The sequence below is a fragment of the Epinephelus fuscoguttatus genome, linkage group LG1 (assembly GCF_011397635.1).
Source record: "Epinephelus fuscoguttatus linkage group LG1, E.fuscoguttatus.final_Chr_v1".
Classification (NCBI taxonomy): domain Eukaryota; kingdom Metazoa; phylum Chordata; class Actinopteri; order Perciformes; family Serranidae; genus Epinephelus; species Epinephelus fuscoguttatus.
Genome location: NC_064752.1, coordinates 7,563,679 through 7,586,482, shown reverse-complemented (window position 1 = coordinate 7,586,482; position 22,804 = coordinate 7,563,679). Strand labels below are relative to the sequence as shown.

Sequence of the window (22,804 nt, the reverse complement as noted above, 5' to 3'; positions counted from 1 at the left end):
CCATCCACCCATCCCACCATCTGTCCTTCCATCCATCCATCCATCTATCCCTCCATCCATCCATCCATCCATCCATCCATCCATCCATCTGTCCTTCCATCCCGCTCTCCATCATCCATCCAGCCATTTGTCCATCCTTCTGTCCTTCCATCCTGCTCTCCATCCATCCATCTGCTCATCCATCCTTCCATCCTGCTCTCCATCCATCCATCTGTTCATCCATCCATCCATCCATTAGTTTCCTCTGTGCCCTTGGGGCCTGGTGCCTCAGTTATCACTCTAATCTCCCAGCTCACAGCTGACTGTTGTAATAATGGTCTTAATGAATTTGGTACATAATGCTTATTTTCAATCAGTCTCTGCAGACGAGATTTTTCTCATAAGCAGAAAAAAATGTGGGGGGAGAATTAAAAAACAGAAACCGAAACAATACATCCCCTCAGTGAAGATAACGCCATATTCATAACGTGGTCTTAATGACAATATGAAAGTGATAAATGTTTTCATCTCAACAAGGTTATCTGTCTCACAGGGAGGTGCTGGGGGAGACGGGGGCTGTGCAGGGACAAGAGGGGGATAATCATTGGTTGGAGAGTCGTCGCTTTTCATCTGCCCCGTAGAGGGAAAATTAAGATCCCCTCTATTATTTAATTTGATGTTTATTCAGCAAACGACCTTGAGTTATGCCTCTCAGAGGAGTGGAGGGACTGGAGAGGGAGATGGGACAAATTAAAAGACAGAAAAGGATGGGGGGAGGAAACTGAAGAGAGGAGGAAGAAGGAGAGAAACTTACAGATGGATGGGAGGAATGGAAGGAATGAGAATCAAGATAGAAAGGGAGGATGCAGAAAAGGAGGGAGGAAGGTGGACAGAAAGGGAAGCAGAAATTGATTTAAAGGCGGAGTAAGAAGTAAAGGAGTGGGATGGGTGAAGAATTTTAAAAAGAGAAAGAGGAAGGAATCACTTCAGCAGCAAGAAGGGGGAGGTATGTCAAAAGCAAAAGAAGAATTAGGAAAAGAAATGATGGAGGAGGGAGGAAAAGATGGATTAAAAAAGGAGCGAGAGAAGCAGCAACGTAAAGAAGTCAAATTGTACAAAGCCTCAAGTGACAGAAAAGAAATAAACTGATAGGAGAGCAAGAAGACAGGAGATAAGGAGATGGGGAAAGGTGACAGAGGAAAGGAGGGAGAGAAGGATGTGCTCATCTTCAGCTCTTCCATCCGTCCAACTCTCCACCCATCCTTCCATTCATCCATCCATCCATTCGTCCTTTCATCCACTTGTCCTTCCATCCATCCTGCTGTCCATCCATTCATCCATCCATCCATCCATCCAAACCATCCTTCCATCATCCATCCATCCACCTGTCCATCACACCATCCATCTGTTCATCCATCCATCCATTTGTCCTTCCATCAATGCAATCGTCTTTCCATCTGTCTGTCCTTCCATCCATTCATCCTGCCACCCATCCTGCCATCTGTCCTTCCATCCATCCATCATCTATCCTTCCACCCACCAATCCATCCATCCATCTGGCCATATGACCATCCATCCGTCCTTCCATCTGACTGTCCTTCCATCCATCCAACCAGCCATCCAGTCTGCCATTTAACCATCCATCCATCCATCCATCCATCTGATTGTCCATCCATCCTTCCATGCATCATCCATACATCCATCCATCCATCCCACCATCCATCCTTCCATCTATCCATCTGTCCCTCCATCCATCCATCCTTCTATCCATCCATCATTCGTCCTTCCACACACTGATCCATCCATCCATCCATCCATCCATCCATCCACTGTTCCATCCTTCCATTTATTTCTTTGTTGTATTTTACCCTTCTGGGAAAGATGAAAAATGGACAGCCTGGGAAAAAGGAAGGGAGAGAAAAAAGAAATCTAGAAAGAGGAGGTGAAAGACAAAAATAGAGATTAAAAAAAGAGACGAGAAAACTGAAAACAGACAAAACGAGGACAACATGGAGAAAAAACGGGTAATATTTGAAGAAAAAGATGGAGATGACGAAAGAGTGGAGATTTTTATGCCTCACTTTTTTTTCCTGTCTCACAGGGGTACCATAGACCCAGACATTACATCGCCACACAAGGTAATTAAACTGACGTGATGAGTGTGTGTGAGACCAGTGTATGTGCATTTCTGCATTTGTGCAGATGTGACTGCATGCCTGTGTGTGTGTGTGTGTGTGTGTGTGTGTGTGTGTGTGTGTGTGTAGCAGCCACCTGGTAAATGTCGTCCTTTCGGGCTAGAAGGCTATTACCACAACCTCCTAAATCTAAACCGCCGTATAAAATCCCCCTGACAAATTTAAGACCCCATTACCTCAAACCCCCGAATCACTATCTGGGATTGATAGTGTGTGAGTACACGTGTGTGTGTGTGTGTGTGTGCGCAAGCGTGTGTGCCTCCCCGTTCATGTGTTTATGTATAAGTCTTTGCTATCAGTGCTGATGTATTTTTATGTGACGTTGGAATGAGTGTGTATTCATACATACATACACCTGTGTGCATCTGCTCTGTTTTTGTGTATTGGAATGTTTAGGAATCTAATTTGTGTTTGTGTGTGTGTGTGTGTGTGTGTGTGTGTGTGTGTGTCCGCCAGGGCCCATGCAGGAGACAGTGAGGGATTTCTGGAGGATGGTCTGGCAGGAAAACTCGGCCTCTATCGTCATGGTTACCAACCTGGTGGAGGTGGGCAGGGTGAGTTCATCATCTCAGAGATTTTAATGTGTGTGTGTATGTGTGTGTGTATGTGTATCATGTTTGATTTTATTTTATCAAATCTTGGTTACATTTACAGTCCAATCAAAGTGAAACAAATATTAAAAAATAAAATCTATATTATGGCAGATTTGCCGATGATGTTTCATAGTTGCAGTCAAGTGGCAAACTTACTTTATAAAATTATCAGGGATGTCCCCCTCCAGTCTCACAGATCAGTATTGGGGCTGATCAAGTCATGTTTTGAATGATCAGTATCGGCTATACTGAGCTATACAGAGTCCAATCCAATCCTTTGTTTTACATCAGCTGTCACACAGGTGTTTTTAATAGCAAAGCTTTCATGCACAACAACTGAATGCAGCCGTCATCAGCTCTCCAACTCTCTGCTGCTCTGTCTGTCTATTTTTCCACTCTGCTGAGCTTCCATGTGTGTGAGAACTAGCCCCCGCCCACCGCAAAACACCACACATGATAAACGAGAAAGCAGTATGAGACTAATTAGAAACCGTATATACCAAAGTTACCTGCACTTGTGTCATTTTAACTGCTCGGAGAGCAGGAGAGACAGACACACTCACCATGTCACTACAAATGCAACAAAAGCCCCATGAGCAAAAAGACTATAAGACTATTTTCTGAATGTAAAATAAGCTGCACAAAAATAAACACCCATTCAGGTTAACTCAGTAAACAAACAGTTCATTCCAAACTGACCCAATGTATGATGTAAAGTAAAAAATAAGTTTAAGAAACTGAAGTTCTTGGTTTAAGCACTGAGGTGACCAGATTAGTTCGAGAAGCTGGATCACACAGGTAATCAGAGAACATGTCTCATGCCCTGTAGTAATCTGGTCAGTCTGTGTGCTCATGCAGCAGGTCAGTGACCAGGTTAAGTAACCAGGGGAAAAAAAAAAACAGAAAGGCATACTTGTACACTGCAGTGACGTGCACACAGCTTTAGTTTACTGGATTAGCAAAAAGAGCCTATCGCATATTTTAGCAGGTTTCCCTCAGAAAGTTAAACATGCGTGCTAACTTTGGCGGGAAAAGGCTGTTAGTGATAGAAGATGCTGTGTTGGTCCCAGTTAGCCAGATGCAGTAAATGGACAAATAAATCTCTGTTCTCCAGAAGAAATCTAGCTGGAGATTCACTAATCTTGTTTGAATATGTAAACTATGTTTTTTATTTACACCTGCTTGTTGGAGAAGGCCGAGTGTAACCCAAAAAAAGCATGTAAAGAAGAAAGCACTGACTGTTGTTGGGAGAGGATGTGAACTCTGATCTCCAGTATAACCTGTCCACCAAGACCTCCTCCCTGGGGACATCATGTCTGTAGTGTTTTCATATCAGCACATAAGAACATCACGCTGCTCCCCTGCTGTGCTTCTGAATATTAAGTTGGATTTTGTTAACAGTTTTGATGTTGTTTGGTTTCTTGGAAGGTCAGTGTGAGCAGTCTGATATTTCAGCGGTCACAGTCTTGACAGTCTCACAGAGCCAAAAAAAAAAAAGTCCACTTGAACAATAATGAAACTGCGAACCAATTGTTTACACCAGTCCAGTGCTGTAGGTGGTGGGGGCAGAAAACCAAACAAAAAAATTGCAACATCATTGGAACAAAAGCCTGGCGATGGTTTTCACGACTCCAAACAGCTGTATCCAGATGTGTCGTCTGGTTACAAGTAGTATCATCACATCTGGCTCCACAATACTGCAGCCTTGGGTTTTCTTTAGTGGGAGCTTATAAATAACTTCATAATGTTATAATCAATATACTTATAAATGTCCAATGGCTCATGTGTGTTAGGTTGCAATTTATCATGAAGGAGAAGCAATCTTATTATTTATCTATTGTATTATTCATGGTGATGATCTTGACCTCACTTTATCTCACTCTGTTAACGCTCACTGGGTGATAATGACCTCCATGTGTTGCTTATTTAGCTTCATTGTATGAATGTAAATTGTCTTTTCCAGGTGAAGTGTGTGCGTTACTGGCCTGACGAGACAGAGGTGTATGGAGACATCAAGGTCACCCTGATAGAAACTGAACCACTGGCTGAGTACGTCATAAGGACATTCACCGTCCAAAAGGTAAACAAGTAAACACCATCAACAACAATACAGTGTCAGTGGCAGCTATTTTAGATTTAGTCCATAGAAAAAACGCTTATTAACTTTAGTCACATTTTAGTCATTTTTATCTTTCATAGTTTTAGTCTAGTTCCAGTTGACAACAACTCACAACATTTTATGGATGAAAAGTCATGACATTTTAGTCAGCTTTTACTCAAGGTGTTTTTTTCTTTTCCTGGAGCAACATCACTTTCCTGTTCTGTTATTTAAACCTTTGAACTCTCAGCAAACTGGTGCAATTTCTTTCAAAAACATGTAAAAGAGGCAGCGATCAACTTGGTAATAAATGTTCCACAAATTGCAAAAAATGAATGGATTCAGAAAATTATAAATAAATGAATAGAATTAAAAAAAAAACAGGGAAAAAAAACTATATTTCTATTTATTAATATTGAATTTTAAAATGATATTACAGATTTTTTTAAAAAAAAAAACTTTCTAAGCATTTTTCATTTTTTTCCAGGTCAATTCTTAGTTTGTTTGTTTTTAACTTTCGTTCTTTTATTTTTTTCCTTTCTTTTTAAAATATTTTTCTTGTTTTTAATTTTTGCTTTTTACTAATATCTTGCAAATATTTTGGGTCATGTGTTTCGTTGCCCATTGCCCTCTTTCTGTGTTTTGAAAGAAATCAAGCCAGTTTGCAGGTTTCAAAGGGTTAAACTAATCCAAATAGGCTAATGCAGGTTTCAGAAATTAGAATCAAGTTGACAGGTTGTATAAAAATTTCATTCAGCTGTTTGTTTTTTTTTCTACAATTACAAATCATTTTCTACATGCTTACAAACTTGCATTTCTCCAGGAGTTTTTTTTAAGCTTTCAATGATGATTTATGAGCACACACATACTGATGATGTTTGAAAAGCTCAAAATCTCTTTCTTTATGGTCTCAAATATTTTGACACCATCAATAATTAATTTGAGACAACTAGGATTTGTACCCATAAATAAATCAATCTCGCTGTTGAGGAGCAGAAAAATATATTTTTTTCAGCCTCAGTTGTTTTTAAATCTGTAACATGTTAGTCTGGAGGTTTAAACTCATGTTCTCTCTCAGACTGGGTGATTAAAACTAAACTTTCAGCTCTGACAGGAGGAACTCAGCTGAGTTCAGACTGTTTACTTACAGCACAGCTACACTCACAGATAACAGATCCTCGTACCTTCCCTTTCAAACAGCAAACAAACCATAAACTTTATTGCGACCGTCCGGACTAAGTGGAGTCCTGTGCAGATCAGATATGAAGTCCGGCAGCTGGTGGCTGCTTGCTCTGCTGCCGTTTAACAGCGGACAAGTGGAGCTAGCCGCAAACAGCCACCGTTGCAACTAACAAACTCCACAAATCCATTCAGTAGCTCCACCATCCACAGTCAGACACACACAGCTGTTTATTCACTGCTGAATTACTGCTCGCAACTCGCGCTAATGGCTGATTCTGTTCTGGGCTGAGTGTTTGGCAGGCTAGCAAAACAGCCTGGTGCTGACTATTTACTGCAGTTTATAGTGCCAGTCACTGCTCTGATCTCATATTGCTCATCTGACATTAGAAGATAATTGAAAGCACCATTGTTATCAGCTTCCTACTTTTTCTAGTACATTTGATAAAATAATTTATCATGATCTCCTCCTCTGATTTTGAATGTCCGATAGTCCACCGTAATCATTTTCGTCCTGTCTCGTCAACCAAAATGAAACATAGATTTCATCATAGTTTTCATTATCAAGATCTGTTTTCAGCTACTCAGTGTCTCATGTTTGTCATCATAGTTTCTGATAACAAATCAACACAGCAACAACAACAAATAATAGAATAATAAAACAATAAAATAACGTGGTATCAACATTTTGTGACTCCACCTAATAAAACATTTCCCATAACGCCCCAGGTGGGATCTGAACCCTGTCGTGCTCTCAAGCTGCTCAGTCACTCTCATGTCACTGTATGCTTCAATTTTTTTCTAAACCTAAAACCTGGATTACCATTACAGCAAATGTGTGATTGGGGATTTGAGGCGAGCGAGAAGTGTTACTTGTTTGTTTCTTACTGTTCAAGAGGAGGCTTGAATCTGTAATTGGGGCCTTTGTAATCAGGCGGGGGGGATTTGAGAGGAGAACAAACGAGTGCGAGTGGAAGAATGTTCCATCATTGTTGTGATGCTGTTCTCTAAGGCTCGGCACAGTAAACAGAGAAACTGTGGAAAACACTTCACAAACAGAGAAAAGGGCTCTGATCCAAATCTTTGATTCTCTAAACTACATGTACATCTTCTTTTGAGTCTATGTTTTTTATGTTGCTTTTCAACTCCACGTGAGACGCCTTGTTTCTTTATTATTTCCTTACATTTAAGTCTGTACTCAGTAGAGACAGCGGTACTTTACATGTGATCATAAATAGCTTCTTCACATATGATGTCATACATCAGTGCGCTGTCCAGATGGAGGGGAGGCAACTGGTGACAAAGACTATCAACACTGCACAAATGTCTATGATTTGTGCTGTTTACAGCTGTTCCAATTGATCAAGTTGGGAAGAAACAAAGGCCACTTTAAGTCCCAAAGATAGTAGGATGTAAAGGGGAGAAGGAAAAATTTAAACTCATTGAGAAATGGTGGCAGATGTGAATCAAAAACCTCCGTCTTCAGTCTGGAGGAGAGGAGTCGACTAATGTTAAACGTTAATGTTAAAGTGTTGTGTTAAACATGCCTCAAGAGCAATAACATGTGCTTTGACAACTTCTCCATGTTTATAGCCACGATTCAGGTTTTAAAAAGCGTTAAAGTAAAAGTAGCTAACAGTAGCTAATGTTAGCTAGTATCCACGTATATCCCGGACGACAGTGCATCCATGTACAGAACTGAAATATAAAGGTGCTTTCACACTTGAAGTCCAGTTCACTCGGTCACACAAGAGGAAAAAAATGTGTTCCTGTTCACTCTGACTTTTTGCAAACAAACCAAAAGGAGTCAACATGAGGTTCAACCAACTGACAGGTAGCTGGTTGATTGGGCATTTCTGGTGTACAAGACATATCTGCTATCAAAAAATCATGTGGTTGGTTTGTTTTCTTTCACACCACAAATGAACCGCACCAGAGTCCATTTGGAAGCAGACCGAGACCCACCTTTTCAAGAGGTCTTTGTTCAGTTGTTCGGCTGGTCCGCTCCAGGGTTCGATTGACGGCTTTTACACCAGCCCAAACGAATCATACTAACCGCGTGAATGAACCTGGGTTCGTTTTAACTGAATCAAACAGGTTGTGTGAAAGCACCTTTAAAGACAGTTATACTCGAGCACATTTACTCACCCGACCAAAAACAAGACAGCAGTCGTTTCAATCATGGAGCCAACCGCACACAAAATGGTTGACCACTTGACTCTTGTACGTTTTCAGCTGCTCGCTGTGTAACAGTAACGTCAGGAGGTCTGGATGACGAGGTAGTTTGTAACGATGATCGTGTCCACACTGAGCAGATCAGTCAAGTTTTGGGGAATATCACTTTTCTTTGTTTCATATGGATCATATCTAACAGGAGTTTTCATTTTCTGATGATACCTGCTGCCTGCAGGTTCATCCAACTGTTTATGTAGTCACAATCCTCTATTTCCAGTTCATGCAGTATATGGATTTACCATTTCCTTCCCTCCATGTGAATTTTGGGCATCATAATAGTCATGTGATTGCAAACAAGCTATTAATAATTATTAAAATCATGTAGAAAACACTATACACATTTGTGATCAGACACCTAAAATCTTGCTCTTTCCTGCCTGCTGTCTTTCTATACCTCCGTCTGTCCCTCTCCTTTTTCCATCCTGTATTTCCATCCCCCTTCACTCGTGCGAAAGCAGCTTATGAAGACGAGTCTTCAAGTCCTCGCTGTCAGCTCGTTTAGCAAGCCATTAATCCATACCACCTCTGCGCTCGTGTGTGAGCGTGTGTGCACAAGTACTCCAAAATTCAAAGGAAGGCTGACTTTGAAAGGCCTGTCATTTTGCAGGATACATTAATACGTACAAACACACACCAGGAACACACACTCTTTGATACAAAATTCTCCATCTTTAAACTACAGTGGGTTCTGTGACGATGTGTGTGTGTGTGTGTGTGACTGAGTGTGAAGAACAAAGGGGAAGCAATACAGAGGGGGACAGAGAGAGCGAGAGAGTATACAGGTTCTGCACTGCAGTTAAATAGCTTTAATTGCAATGAATAATGAGAACAGGGTCTTAATGAAAAGGTTTATTAATGGCACGTCCAAGGAGGTTGACTAAGCAGAGAGGAAGAGAGGGCGACGGAGTGAGACTCAAAGAAAATCTATGTAAATGTGTGTGTGAGAAAGTGAGAAGAAGGAGAGGTGAAAAACAGGGAGCTCACACACACGTTCATGTTTGAGTGTCGGAATTAGTCAAACAATCATTGTGGGTGAGAGAGGAACTAACTTTTGTGTGTTTCTGCTCACCAGTCAGAAAAGTTTTAATTCCAACGTGTTCAAGACTGTGACTCAGCTTCCTGCTACAGACCATCAAGCTACCACGGCTGACCTATCTCACTCTGACTACCTGCAGCTCAGCTTATACGAGATAGGGCCCTATAAAATCTGTTTACATCAGTTTAAATCACCAGCAGATGGCAACATGAAATATGTTGCATATAAGTATGTTCATTTTAAAGCCGATATCTGCTGATACAGATGACATGCCGATATTATTATGCATCACTAGACAGGATTTGACCGAACTTGGCTGACCATGAAAAACATGCCATCAAGCTAGTTGTCCTCACATCGCCAGTGATCAAATGATCAAACCTGCCAATGCTAAAGTTGGAGACAGATAAAGGTTAAAAGCAAAGTCTCAGTGCAGATCCAGCATTCCTTCAGTGTCAGCCTTGCTCATAAAAGAGCTGAGCCCTGCCCTCGGTGAAACTCACCAAGAGCGGAGGACGGAGGCTGCGTGCCCAAAACTGACACCAAAATATAGCAGCACAGTAAATTTTCTATTGAAAAAAATACTTTAAGTGGCAGAAAAAAAACACTGCTTTTATAAAGTGCATTCACAATTTGGCAAATTACGCAATATTCCACGTTTCACGGCTGATTCCATTTTTATTATCAAATCTGCCCGTGTATTCCGCATTGCAGAATTCACAGGGCCTTGTATGAGACTCTTAACCCTTTGATATTTCTCTTTCACTCTTGTGCTGCTTTCAGACGGCTTTCACAAGTATTCAAACCTTTGAACCCTGAGCTAATTGGTGCAATTTCTTTAAAAAACATGGGGAAAAAGGCAATGAGCAACACATAAAAAGAAATTGAAATTTTTGTAAACATACCATAAAAACAAAGTGGATGGCAACATGGAGGCGGCTGTGGCTGAATCCCCAATGGGCAGGCCAGCACCTTGCATCAGTGTGTGTGTGTGTGTGTGTGTGTGAATGGGTGAATGAGAGGTAGTTTATAAAGCCCTTTGTCCTGTAAGGTAGAGAAGCACTAGGCTATATAAGTGGCATTAGTTTCACAGAGCAGCGTTTCATCCAATTCACATGAAAGCAAAGAAAATATAACAATCTTAACTCTACAAGGTAAAAGTCAGAGCCACTACACTAGATCCAAGGTTGGAGAAAAACGAGCCTTATATCAAACGATTATCCTTATGTGATTTTATCCAGATTTGGTCATTCTGTTTGGGCCTTTGTTAAATCCGACAGCAGGTTAACCAAGAACAAACAATTAGCACTGAAAACCAAACACAGCCTTTTAGTCTCATATGTAGCTGGAGGGAAAGAAAATTTTAGACTCTGTACTCAACACATTTTCTCAGTATTTTTTTGAACCCAACAAGAAACTGCGACAGGGCTTAGTTCACCCGATGGACCACGTCCAAAGCAGCAGAAGAGTAATCTGGTCTAAGGCACTCAGATCTCGAGAAACCAAACAATTGCGTGCCACAACGGAGACCAAACTGTACAGGGCAGGACTCAGCAGTGTACACACATCTACAGGCCAACAAACACAGCTTGGAGGACCAGCACATACGCGTATTAGACAGACAGGGCAGATGGTTTGAGAGATGTGCACAAAATAGGCTGTTTATGTCAAACTGGAGAAACCCTCCCTGAAGTGTGTTGTCTGTTTACAATGCCTGAACCTCCACCTCCTACCCGACTGTGTTCACATGACGATGTGATTTAAAGACAGGGACTCCCTGTCTTCATTTCTCCTGAGTTTTTCACTTTGACTGGACTCGCTCCACTGCTGCCTCATGGGGATAATACCCGTATGATTTCCCACAAATCTCTGAAACATCTTCAATCAAAGCTCTGGTCCAGTAATTTGGTTTAGACTCTGATTGATGTGAGCTGTCACAGAGAAATGTCTGTACAAGATTTTACAGCGAGTGGACGTCCAGACAGGTGTTGGGTGTCTGGTTTAGTACGCATTCAGAGCAAAAACAGAACTGGGTAATTTAATAGTTGTTTGGTAATTTGATTGTCTTCCCAGTTCTCTTAAGATATGTCACCATCACATTCATGCTTCACTTTTTGAGCTTTTCAAGTGAACTTTCTTTGAGGTTCTGTTTCCATATAGCTCTTTTCTTGGGCAGAGAAGTGGTGACAAGTATACTTTTTTTTTTTATGATGCACTGTACATGGGTTTTGTTTCCATGTATATGTCTTGACTTTAAAGCCGCTACAAGGAACTTTTAACTGGATATGCAAAAGTCTCTCGTTTCTGCTGATGTCTGTGTGTGACCTACAACAGCAAATGAGACCATCGGTGTGAAGATAAGCTATTTCTATATAGTGTATATCCATACCATTAGGAAACTGTCTCCGGGTCCGCCCCAGGTCGCTTCCAGGACGAAACGATTTACAGCACTCAGACGGCACACGTCATCTTACCTAGCTGCTTACATTTATAGTGACTCTTATAAATAGTCGCTATTCCTCCTCCTCGACCCGACGTCCGCAGGGAGTTAAAATAGTAGCAATCATCGGGTAAAAGTTCTGTGAAAGCACTGGACTCACCAACAGTCAGCCACGTCTCAGTCACACAGAGAAAACCCAATCCTCGGGAAGTCAGGAAATCCTTCAGGATAAATGTTTTGTTCGCTAGCGATCTAGCATTTACCAGCCCAATCCTGGCAGGAGCTGGCGGGTCCATGACGTTAGCTGTCCGGGGAGCCACACACAGAGGCCGCAGGTTGCGCAGATTCACCCTGCGCCAGCGGGGACGAGGAGAGCAGGGGCCGCGGGGCTGGAACACCCCATCTGGGCCGACGACAGGTACCAGCCAGGCGTCAACAGGGTCCAGCAAGTGCCGAGAAATAAAGAGGCGAGGCACCGCTCCATACTCAGTCCAAGAAGCTGTGGAAGTGCTCGCCAAACAGGCCTTCAGCCTTACCAGCCGACTGCTGCATTTACCCCAGCAGCAGAGGCGCTTACGCCCGCAGAGGTGGAGCTGGGGCGCAGCAGAGGTGAGCTGGGATCCCCAATAGGAGTGGGGGCAAAGTTTTCCCATCTTGTTGTTTCATTCATCCCCAAAACAAACACATGCGCGAGCCAGGTAAGCGTCTTTACGACAATACGCGCTAGAGCTCATGGGAAATGTAGGCTTCATTCCGGCAAAACACTATCGCTTTTGTCCACAGGGTCGCCACAATCAACTCAAAATGAAAGTTCCTTGTAGGGGCTTTAATGTTAGCTAGTTAACGGAGGACTTTGTAACTACACGGTTAACAACAAGCTTAAAACAGTACAGTGATAAAAGCACAGCACTCACCAGCAACATCCAGTATTCGCCAGCTGATCTGCTCCCACAAATTGAGCATAGTGTTAGTTCAGGCAGGACACGATGTCAAGGTCAGCTCACATCCCAGCTACATCAGCTGATCTCAAACAACCAATGGAGCAGCTGATTGATGGAAGGGAGTCAGCTGATAGATCACATGATTCCTTTCTATGCAACCAGTTGGTGAATCTCCTGAGAGAGGTGTGCTCTCTCAGGCTTGGGCTTTCTGTGTAGGCCCGAGGAAGGGAAGAGGGGCCCCAGGACAGAACTATACCGCCAAATATAATACTGCAAATGGAAAGACAGTTTTCTTTGACTTAAATGGTCCTGACTAAAATTGGCTTTTCTGTCTTTGTTGTGACAATAGCTGAGCTAAAAGTACCTCTCTGAAAAGTTGAGAGACTTTTAACTACAAGCGCTCAGAGCAGCCACATAAAAAAAAAAGGTGGAGCACTTTGAAAAATGACGCTGGGTGTGATGGGGGTTTTTTCAAGGCAGCTGCATGTGGCCACACACTCTCCCCTCATTGGTAACATCTGAAAAAAAGATGTCGCCACTGAGAAAAATACACAAAGTGGACGCGTGCCCTTATTCATTCTTCATCATCTGTACTATACAGAACCCTGGAGTTATGCTTCAGTTATCAGATGGAGGACATGGAAACACATACTGAAAAAGACATTTTGTTCTGTTGTGTCCACAAAACAGAAAAATCCTGTCAATGTCAGGGTGAACTTGTGGTTAAATAGCCACCTCAACTACAAGGTCACAGGTTCAGCTGCCAGCTGAGGGAGGTGCATTTGTCAGAGTGACCTTGAGGAAGATTGGACTCCTCGTTCATTTGGTTATTATAACTTGTTACAGAAACCCAGGAGAATAATAACAATACGGCATATTAAAAGAAGTGCTCTCAGTCAGATGGGTTTGTACCTGTATTTATGACATAATGACATTAAGAAAACATCAGCAGCTCTGCCACTAAAACAATACGCATTATGTGCTGAGCTAAGAAACATGAGGAGCTTTTATTACAGGTGAGAATGTATGTCATTAATGTTGGAGCCAAAAGCTGTAAAAGCGTTTTGAGAATGAAGGTAGGGCTGGGCAGTATATTGATTGATTAAATGGACATCGTGATATGAGACTAGATATCGTGATATCGTGGTGCAGTGGTTAGCACTGTCGCCTAACAGCCATAGGGTTTGATCCCAGGGTGGGGGAGTCCTATTGTGTGGAGTTTGCATGTCCCCGTGTCAGCGTGGGTTCTCTCAGGGTGCTCCGGCTTCCTCCCACAGTCTAAAGACATGCAGGTTGGTGACTCTAAATTGCCTGTAGTGTGGTGACCTGTCCAGGGTGTACCCTGCCTCTCACCCAATGTCAGCTGGGATAGGCTCCAGCCCCCCCACAACCACTAACAGGATAAGCAGTTACGTAAAATAAGTGTTGTCTTTTCCTTGTTTTCAAGGCTGCATTACAGTAAATTGATGTAATTTTTTTTTTAAATTACCAATCTGTTCTAGCTTTTCTAGTATATTTTGTGAAGGCACCAATAGTCGACAAGCAATACAATCGTAATATCAATATCTAAGTATTTGGTCAACATTCTTGATCATATTTGATTTTCTCCGTATCATCCGACTCTATATGAAGGTTCTAGGGCTGCCCTCAGCCAAGAATTTTCCTAGTCAACCTATAGTCGTTATTTAGGGCCATTAGTCGACTAGACACCTGCATGTTTATGATATTAATGTAATTATGAAATTTTATATTTTGGGCGGGGGAACACAATGGTTTGAGCCGCCTGTTAATGACGCTGTGGGCTAATGGGCATGTAGCTACTTCCATGTTTCAGATGATACGTCATGTTTGTAGTCGACCAATCAAGATGAGTTTACATATCACCTTGGGTTCGTCCTTCACCTTCTCAAAATGATCCCACACTTTGGATTTCCTGCCCGACATGTTATTAACTAGCCTGTGGAATAACCGCAGTTACCAGCCCTGGAGATTAACCTGACTCCTGTCTGACTGCTGAGCATGGACACTTCCTGTGTCTGTCCTTTCAAATTAAATTCACACATGGTCTAGTCATATAGGTTTGGATTTATTTTGACAAGGTGCAGCTCCTAATAGAGAGTTGTTTTTTTTTGTTTTTTTTGCAACTAAGTGACCAATAAAACCCTTCCAGACTAATGACATTTCTGGTTGACTAACGTTTAGTCGATCATCGGGCGCAGCTCTAGAAGGTTCACTAAACAGATTCACATAACAATGATTTATATAATTAGTCACTCATCCAGTGCAAATGACTCTCAATAAGAAGTCCAAAATTTAAAGAAAAGCGTTCACAGTGAAGAGACTTATAAGTGCCTCTGCATCCTTATTATCATTTCCAACATGTCTGCCACCTTAATGTTGTTTTATTTTATTTTTTTTTTAATTTTTTTTGCAACCAGTCATGAATTTGAGGCCCTGGCTGTGTTGAAACGCCGTCTATCGATTCAGAGAAGTAATTTCAACATCACAAGAGAGCAAATCAATGGGACGTCGAGTTATCAAATCACCTTGTGGTTTTGGGTTTTATTTTTCTCCTCTCTGCCTCCACGCCTCTCTCACTCTCCTTAATGTCTATGTTTTCCTCCCTCTGTCTTCCCCTTCCTCCTTTTTCTTTGTCATATCAGTCTCTTCATCCTTCCCCACACCAACTCTTTTCCTCTCTCTCAGCTGTTCTCTCATTCCTTTCCCTGCTCTCGTTCCTGACCTCTGCTCGTCCCACTCACAGGCTGTTTCTTGACCTGTCTTCCTCCTCCTTATGTTGTCCCTGCTTCTCTGTATTCCACAACAAAGACTTCCCCACAGCCTTGTCGATCTACCAGAGCCAGAATGGAAGCTGCAACAGTTTGAGAGAGTAAACTGAACCGAGGAGGGTTTATCTCCCTCCATTTAATCCCTGCTCGGTTTAGAACAATATAATTGAGTCGATTGATTTGAATTATTGAAGCAGAAGGGTGTAGTGTTGTGGAGAAGAAATGAATCACTGGAAGCAGAAGAAAGGATCATGCCAGAGCTGTCAAAACTTTGTGATATTTCTACATCCTGTGCGGAGAGATGTGCGTCAGAATTCAGAGTAGGCACAAGAAGCAAGATCTCTCAGACCTGAGAGGCTGCTGATGTGCAGGTTCCTGACATCAACACGTTAAAGACACATTTTATAGTTTTACAATACCTCTGTCTTCAAGTGGTGGTGCAGTGGGTATGACTGTTGCCTCACAGCAAGAGGGTTCCAGGTTCAAATCCAATAGCCAGCCAGGGCCCTGCTGTGTTCTCCCCGTGTCAGCGTGGGTTTCCTCCAGGTGCTCCAGCTTCCTCCCACAGTCCAAAGACATGCAGGTTAACTGGTGACTCTAAATTGTCTGTAGGTGTGAATGTGAGTGTGAATGGTTGTCTGTCTCTATGTGTCAGCCCTGTGATAGTCTGCTGACCTGTCCAGGGTGAACCCCGTAAACATCATGTATGCTGCATTACATTTTGCATAGGCTAGGAAAATCACATGAATGACATGATGACTTCCACTGCTGACTGATTAAAGCTTTATTAATAGAAAGAAATTGGAAGTGTAATTATGACTTCCAGTCAGTCCAGTTTTTCTGTCTTCATCTGCTAAATGTGCTGCAGTTTTGAACACATTATGTCTGTGTCCCAGGGCGTCACTCTGACGTGAGACTTAACTGCTATCTGTTCAGCATCAGAATGTCATCTTTAGTTTCTTAATAAAATCCCTATTGTTTGTCAGGAAAGCGTTTAACAGCCCTTTATGTTTCCAGAAAGTTCATCATTAAGATGTCAAGATGCAATCTTGTGGACGGCCACACTGGAACACTGGAAGCTTGTTTCCCTCTCATTTTTGTATAATCTCCATTGTTATGTACCACATTGTCTCTTTCTGTTCTTCTTTCGAAGACGAGGCCCAATAAGTGGAGTCCAATTTATTTTTTTATCTTATTCTTTAAAAATCTGTCCTTTCAGCCAACAGCTTCCTTGTCTCTACTTTTGAAGTGAATGTCATAAAATTATCCTGCTCTCAAAAACATTATTGTTTAATTGAAGCACATTCAATTTTCAAATTTGTTCAAGTTTTTGACTTTTAAGAAAAAAATATTTGGGAGCTTTCTGATGTCTTTACGCACCTGTCATGTCTTAAAATTCATCCAGAAAGGAGCCGTGATGACTATTATCTAAAATCTGTGTGTAAATTAGGCAGCTCAACCGAACCATGGCATTTCCCCCTGTAAGTCTGTCCCTAAAGGGCCATCATGAGATTTGTGAAATCAATTAATCTTTTTTGTGGAGCCAAAATGGCCATCAGTTTCCTCAAATCTCCCCTGTAAATTAGGCAAATGAGGCACGATAAGTCTTCCTGTCTCTCATTCCCAGAAGTGGCTCAAAGTGCCTTCTTGACATCCACGAGATCGATTTATTTTCCATCTGAAGCCAAAGAGGCAGAGTGGCCCCCAGATTCCTGAAATCCCTGGCGTAAATTAGGCCGCTGAACCATGATATGTCTTCTTGTCAGTCTCTCCCAAAAGAGCCATGATAAGATTCTTGAGTTCCACGCGTTTGTCTTCATCTAGAGATGAGAATGGCAGAGAAGTGTTAATTGCCGTTGTAAGATATGCACATGAGCTGTAACATCTCTCCCGTGTGTGTCTTTCAGAAGGGTCATCACGAGATCCGTGAACTCCGTCAGTTTCATTTCACCAGCTGGCCTGACCACGGCGTTCCCTGTTATGCCACCGGATTGCTCGGCTTCATACGACAGGTCAAGTTCCTCAACCCGCCTGATGCTGGGCCTGTAGTGGCACACTGCAGGTAAGAACACAGTCACACACAGGTGGTTTTGTACAGGAGATAAACCTAATTCCCTGATGCTGCTGGTCAGTGGCTGCTCAGAGAAGACAAGGACAAACAAACACAACCACTCACTCAGTCATACAGCTCTTACGTGACGCCGCCATGGTGGAGTGAAAAGGGTTTAGCAGTGCCAGTTTAACACAGAGCACGGAAATGAGCACAGCTTTGAATGTTTAACACATTTTATTTTATTTTATAGCATGTTATTGACCTAACATAACTACTTACTTCTTAGTCTCTGACATGAACAGAGTATTTTTCACCCCAGGACAGCTGCTGGAGTACGGCATGCACTCCCAGTTTGGAGGGACGATAGGCTCTGTCACGTATCTTTGCAGTTGCTGTAATGCAGGCTTTGAAGACCCTTTTCTCCAAATCACTGCTGAGCGATACTCATCATGTTATGTGATGTATTTTTCTTAATATTTGGACTACAAAAACAATGCTGACATCATGAGAAAGCTATGAAATCACCTCTGTCCAACAGTGTTTAAGTCTCGAAATGTGTTTTCGAGTAAATGAAAATGATGGAGCAGGTCACATTTAATCTGACGCTGCCTGAAAATCTCCGTCTATAGCCCTTTTTAGACAGGAATTGTGTGAATTTGCAGGAAAGCACAATCAGTCTTTTTTCAGCATCGGCAGTATAAAAACAAAATCGGGGAGTGCAGCAAAATGCCGCCTGCCTACTCTTGTTTATACAGAATGCACCTTTTTCGGGGCAATGGAGGGCGTGAGTAAGTAACAAAACGTGTAGCTCAGTGTGTGATGTAAACAGTGACGTGGGAGAGAAGCCGCGGCTGGTCAGTCCTTCGGCGATTCCCTTGTAACTCGGTCCGTCCTTCACCGTCCCCGTCATCTGACGGTTAATGGCCTCTTCGTTTGCGAGGACAAGGAGGGCGCGCAATTCCTTGTCTCCCCAGTTGCTCATCTTTACAGTGTCTGTCAGGTTTGCGTTTCCCTCTTGCTAGCTGCTCGCTAATTGCTGCTATCAGCTGTTTACTGTTTATCCTCCGCCAGTGGCTCGCACATGCAGCGTCATCAACAGCTCCTCCCGCAAGTCTTCAACAGCTCCTCCTGTGGTGGAAGGCCGCCTCGGTCTGTTTAAACTAAAAGGGTTCCTCCAATATGTCTACCCTACGAGGCGGAAAATTGGGCACCTCGGATCAACTCGCCAATCCGGCTTTGTGTGTCTAAACGCTTGCAGCTTGCCGGCAAAACAGCCCAACATTCAAAATCTGGAAGTATAAAAGGGGCTTTTGTTTCACTATCAGCATCTTACTCTTTTTTCTTTTCATGTTCTCTTTTCTTCCTTTCCTTCTCAGTTAAGACATTAGCCCAGCTATCAGTCTGGATTATAGTGATCACACACACACACACACACACACAGTCTCTTGGTATAAATTAGATCAATGGTGTTAACCTTTAAAAAGTAGGCAACAGAAAAAAAAAATCACCTCCCACCCCACTATCATCCCATCACCATCATCATCTACCAGGAATGGAGGAAGTTAAAAAAAAGAAAAAAGTGACAGGTTTAAGATTCCCATGGCGACAGTATATTTAACCTCCATGTTCTGTTCTTTATGGGACATAACAGTTCGACTGTGGGGGCCGGGTTGTCAGCAGGCACAAGCTCTAAAAGGTCAGCACTCTGACAAGCCATGAAAAAAGGTTTAGAGTAGATGCCTCATATTGGCACGAGCATTTAAAATGAATGTATTCCATTTGGTGGTCCACTTTAATACGGCACATAGCTTTGAATGGTAGGCCACAGAGGGAATAAACCCCTAACCTGCTGAGGTTAGTGCCTGGGGGATATAAAGGACCCTCGGAGAGTCGCTGTACCTTTCCACAAGCGCTCCATTTACTTACAGCAGTAGTTAAACAAAGGGCTTTCTTTTCTTTCTTTTTCAGCATGTTCCTGCTAAATAATCACAAATTGCATACTGTTGTCTTACTGCCAAACATGTTCTAAAGCAAACTATAAAATTATTTGTCCATAAATGCATTTTCTTTCTCTTATCGTCTCACATGCTGCATTTTTGCGCCCTCGAATTCATTGTTTTCAGTGTCGACACATGGCAGGCACAGGACAGCAGAGGACTCAGAGGAGCACTTGCATTCAGTGAAGCTTATCTGTCATGGACAATTCATAAAAGACACACACTCATGGGCTCCTGATCCCCAAACAGGACAGACAGATAGAGACAGGGACAGACAGGGGGAGAGAGACAGACAGGTAATTAGATGAAAAAGAGAACACATGAGCACAGAGTGGAGGGAAATTGCGGACAGACAAACGAGGCAGCAGACACGCCAACAGACAGCCATAGTAAAAGTATGTGGACGGACAGGCAGGAAGTTATGGCAGTCACTTCCAATTTCCGGGGGCACGCTGACGCTATTGGCCTGTGTCATGAGGCTTTTCAACACACACATACACACGTGCACATGCACACAGAGGCCCAGCAGTATTCTGGTCTCAACATTAATCACAGAGGTTGACAGGTAATCTGCCGAGGCGCTCCCTCCTTTTCTCTCTCTTTCTCCTTTCTATCTTTCCTTCTCTCCGCTCCTCTCCCTCCTTCTGTTTCTCTCTCTCTCTCTGGCTGTCTCTGGGAACTGTCAGGGGGATTGCAAAGTGAAAGATAGGTTCCTCCCCTCCCTCCTCCTATCCCTCCATTCCTCATCCTCTCAGTTCCCTCTCCATCCCTCCATTCGTGCCTCCTTTCCTCCCTTGATCTCTCCCCTGTGACGACCACTTCTATCACTCCCAATCACTAACCTCCTTCCACCATTCCTCCTCTCCCCCTCCTTCTGTGCCTCTATTCAATCCATTCATCCATCTGTTCGTCTGTCCCTCCATCCGTCTTTCCCCTCCAGGCATTACTGTTCAGGATGTGCCACCTTAACACCTGACACGGAGTATTAAAGTCTCTAAGTGTTTGTGTGTGTGTGTGTGTGTGTGTGTGTGTGTGTGTGTGTGTGTGTGTGTGTGAGACGGAGCAACAGAGAGACTCCACCCTCATGCTAAACTCTGTGTGTATTCCAGGCATCACGTAGGCCATCACTTTTTCTGTCAGACAGTCACTGAAGTCTCACAGCTTCACACTGTTTTTCCAACATCATATGAAACCTAATATAAAATGTGACACTTATCAGTAACAGTTAGCAGTGGCACCTCTCAGCATGTGTCTCCTGTTCCTAACAGAAAATAAACAGCGTTAGTTGTTTGTTCAAACACTGAAAACAATATGTTAACATTTATGGCGGCACGGTGATGCAGTGGTTAGCATTGTCGCCTCACAGGAAGAGGATTGAACCAGGTGTGGGAGCTCTTCTTTGCAGAGTTTGCATGTTCTCCCTGTGTCAGTGTGGGTTTCCTCCAGGTGCTCCAGCTTCCTCCCACAGTCCAAAGACATGCAGGTTAATTGGTGACTCTAAATTGTCCGTAGGTGTGAATGTGAGTGTGAATGGTTGTCTGTCTCTATGTGTCAGCCCTGTGATAGTCTGGTGACCTGTCCAGGGTGAACCCTGCCTCTCACCCAGTGTCAGCTGGGATAGGCTCCAGCACACTCATGACCCCCATGAGGTTAAGCATTTACAAAAAATGAATGAATGAATGAATGATTTGACAGATATATCTAAATATTAGGGGCGTGCCATATCATCTCGTTCACGATCATACCAGTATTTATGTCGTGATACTCGCGATATTTCGACTTGTTGACGTATTGACGTCATACTGTTACTCACGGCGACAACAAGCATGGCTGAAAGCGAAATTATTACCGACTGCGGTGGTTCCAAAAACAGGAGCAGCTTCAGTAGTGTGGAATAAACTGTGGCGTCCTGATTGTTTTATGAACAGCCCCGGACTTCTCAGTCTCTTTTAGTGACTTACCGCTCAGAGAGAACTCATTCAGCGGCTCCTCTGGCAGCAGCACAGCGTCTCTCCCTCTCCTCTCTCTGATTTTGTCATTAACCTTTGGTAATGTAAACCTTCGTGTAAAAACCCCATATATGTGAATGTGTGATAGTTGTGGTGTCATAACAGCCTGTCACAGGTTACAGCGTGATGATTAGAGGAGAAATGGCAGAGCATAAATGTCCAGGTGGAAAAAAAACTCAGTCATTTAGGATTTTACTAAAAGAAGGAAATCACCTGTTGATTTATATATATAGATCCCAGGGGACATTTTTTGTATTTGGGAGCTGTTTAAATGTGTAATATGTGGGAGATTTTATTTAGTTGAACTATTAATATTGTAACAGAATCTGAATCTCACTCTGAGTTACTGTTGTTGTTCACAAACTAAAGAAATGAGACAACATTTTAGTTTAGTTTTTACTGAATAATTGTAGCAAACTGTAAAACTATACATAACATTTTCTTTTTTTTACTAATTTGTCATACTGTCAAGAATATCGTTATTGCAAAAATACCTTGAAATATCCTGATATTATTTTAGGGCCATATCACCCACCCCTTCTGTATATGTCTGTATCGTGGCTGTTTGTTTGTCTCTGTAGTGCCGGTGCAGGGAGGACGGGTTGTTTCATTGCAGTGGACATCATGTTGGACATGGCAGAGAATGAAGGCGTGGTGGACATTTTCAACTGCATCCGAGAGCTGAGATCACAACGAGTCAACATGGTCCAGACAGAGGTTGGTGTGCAAGTGCACACATACACAAAACACACACACACACTTTTGTTGGACATATATTTTTGCAAAAAGTTCACTGCTTAGGATGAAATGGTAAGCACACTCGCATATTTGAAGTATATGGGAACATTCAATTGACCCTTTGCTAAGCCCCGCCTGTTTGTGGTGGTTTGTCAAGCTGTCTGAGCGAGCATGGAGCCCACACTGTAACTAACTGCACTCCCTGAAGAAATATTATCATATTTTTAATAAGGGAATATCAGAGAAAAGAAGACAGCATGGTCTACAATATGTGTTTTAAGGATGTATCCAGGATGTCGAACTAACTCAGCAGTAAAAACAAGCTAAAAAGAGAAAGACAGAATTAAATCCTTACGTACAGATCACAGTATCACCTGGCAATTGAGACAGAAGATGGTGAAATTAAAGGTAAACTGCTCATTTTAACCAGCTATACGTCATGGCAGTGTGTGCAGAAGAATGGTGTTGGGCTTTCCCTTGCGCCACCAGCACCTGGACCTCCGCCAGTTGGCGGGGAGCTCC

General features: G+C 42.7%; 1 protein-coding gene across 5 annotated transcripts in view; it reads left to right on the top strand.

Annotated features, from left to right (window-relative positions):
• ptprt (protein tyrosine phosphatase receptor type T) overlaps window positions 1–22,804 on the top strand; it is a 561,846-nt gene that overhangs the window by 511,843 nt on the left and 27,199 nt on the right. For all 5 annotated transcript variants that reach the window (XM_049597546.1, XM_049597460.1, XM_049597372.1 and 2 more), the window contains 5 exons: window positions 2,081–2,117; window positions 2,631–2,728; window positions 4,731–4,847; window positions 17,393–17,547; window positions 22,126–22,261. In XM_049597546.1, the coding sequence (XP_049453503.1) occupies window positions 2,081–2,117; window positions 2,631–2,728; window positions 4,731–4,847; window positions 17,393–17,547; window positions 22,126–22,261 (543 nt within the window). The remainder of the gene's footprint in view (window positions 1–2,080; window positions 2,118–2,630; window positions 2,729–4,730; window positions 4,848–17,392; window positions 17,548–22,125; window positions 22,262–22,804) is intronic.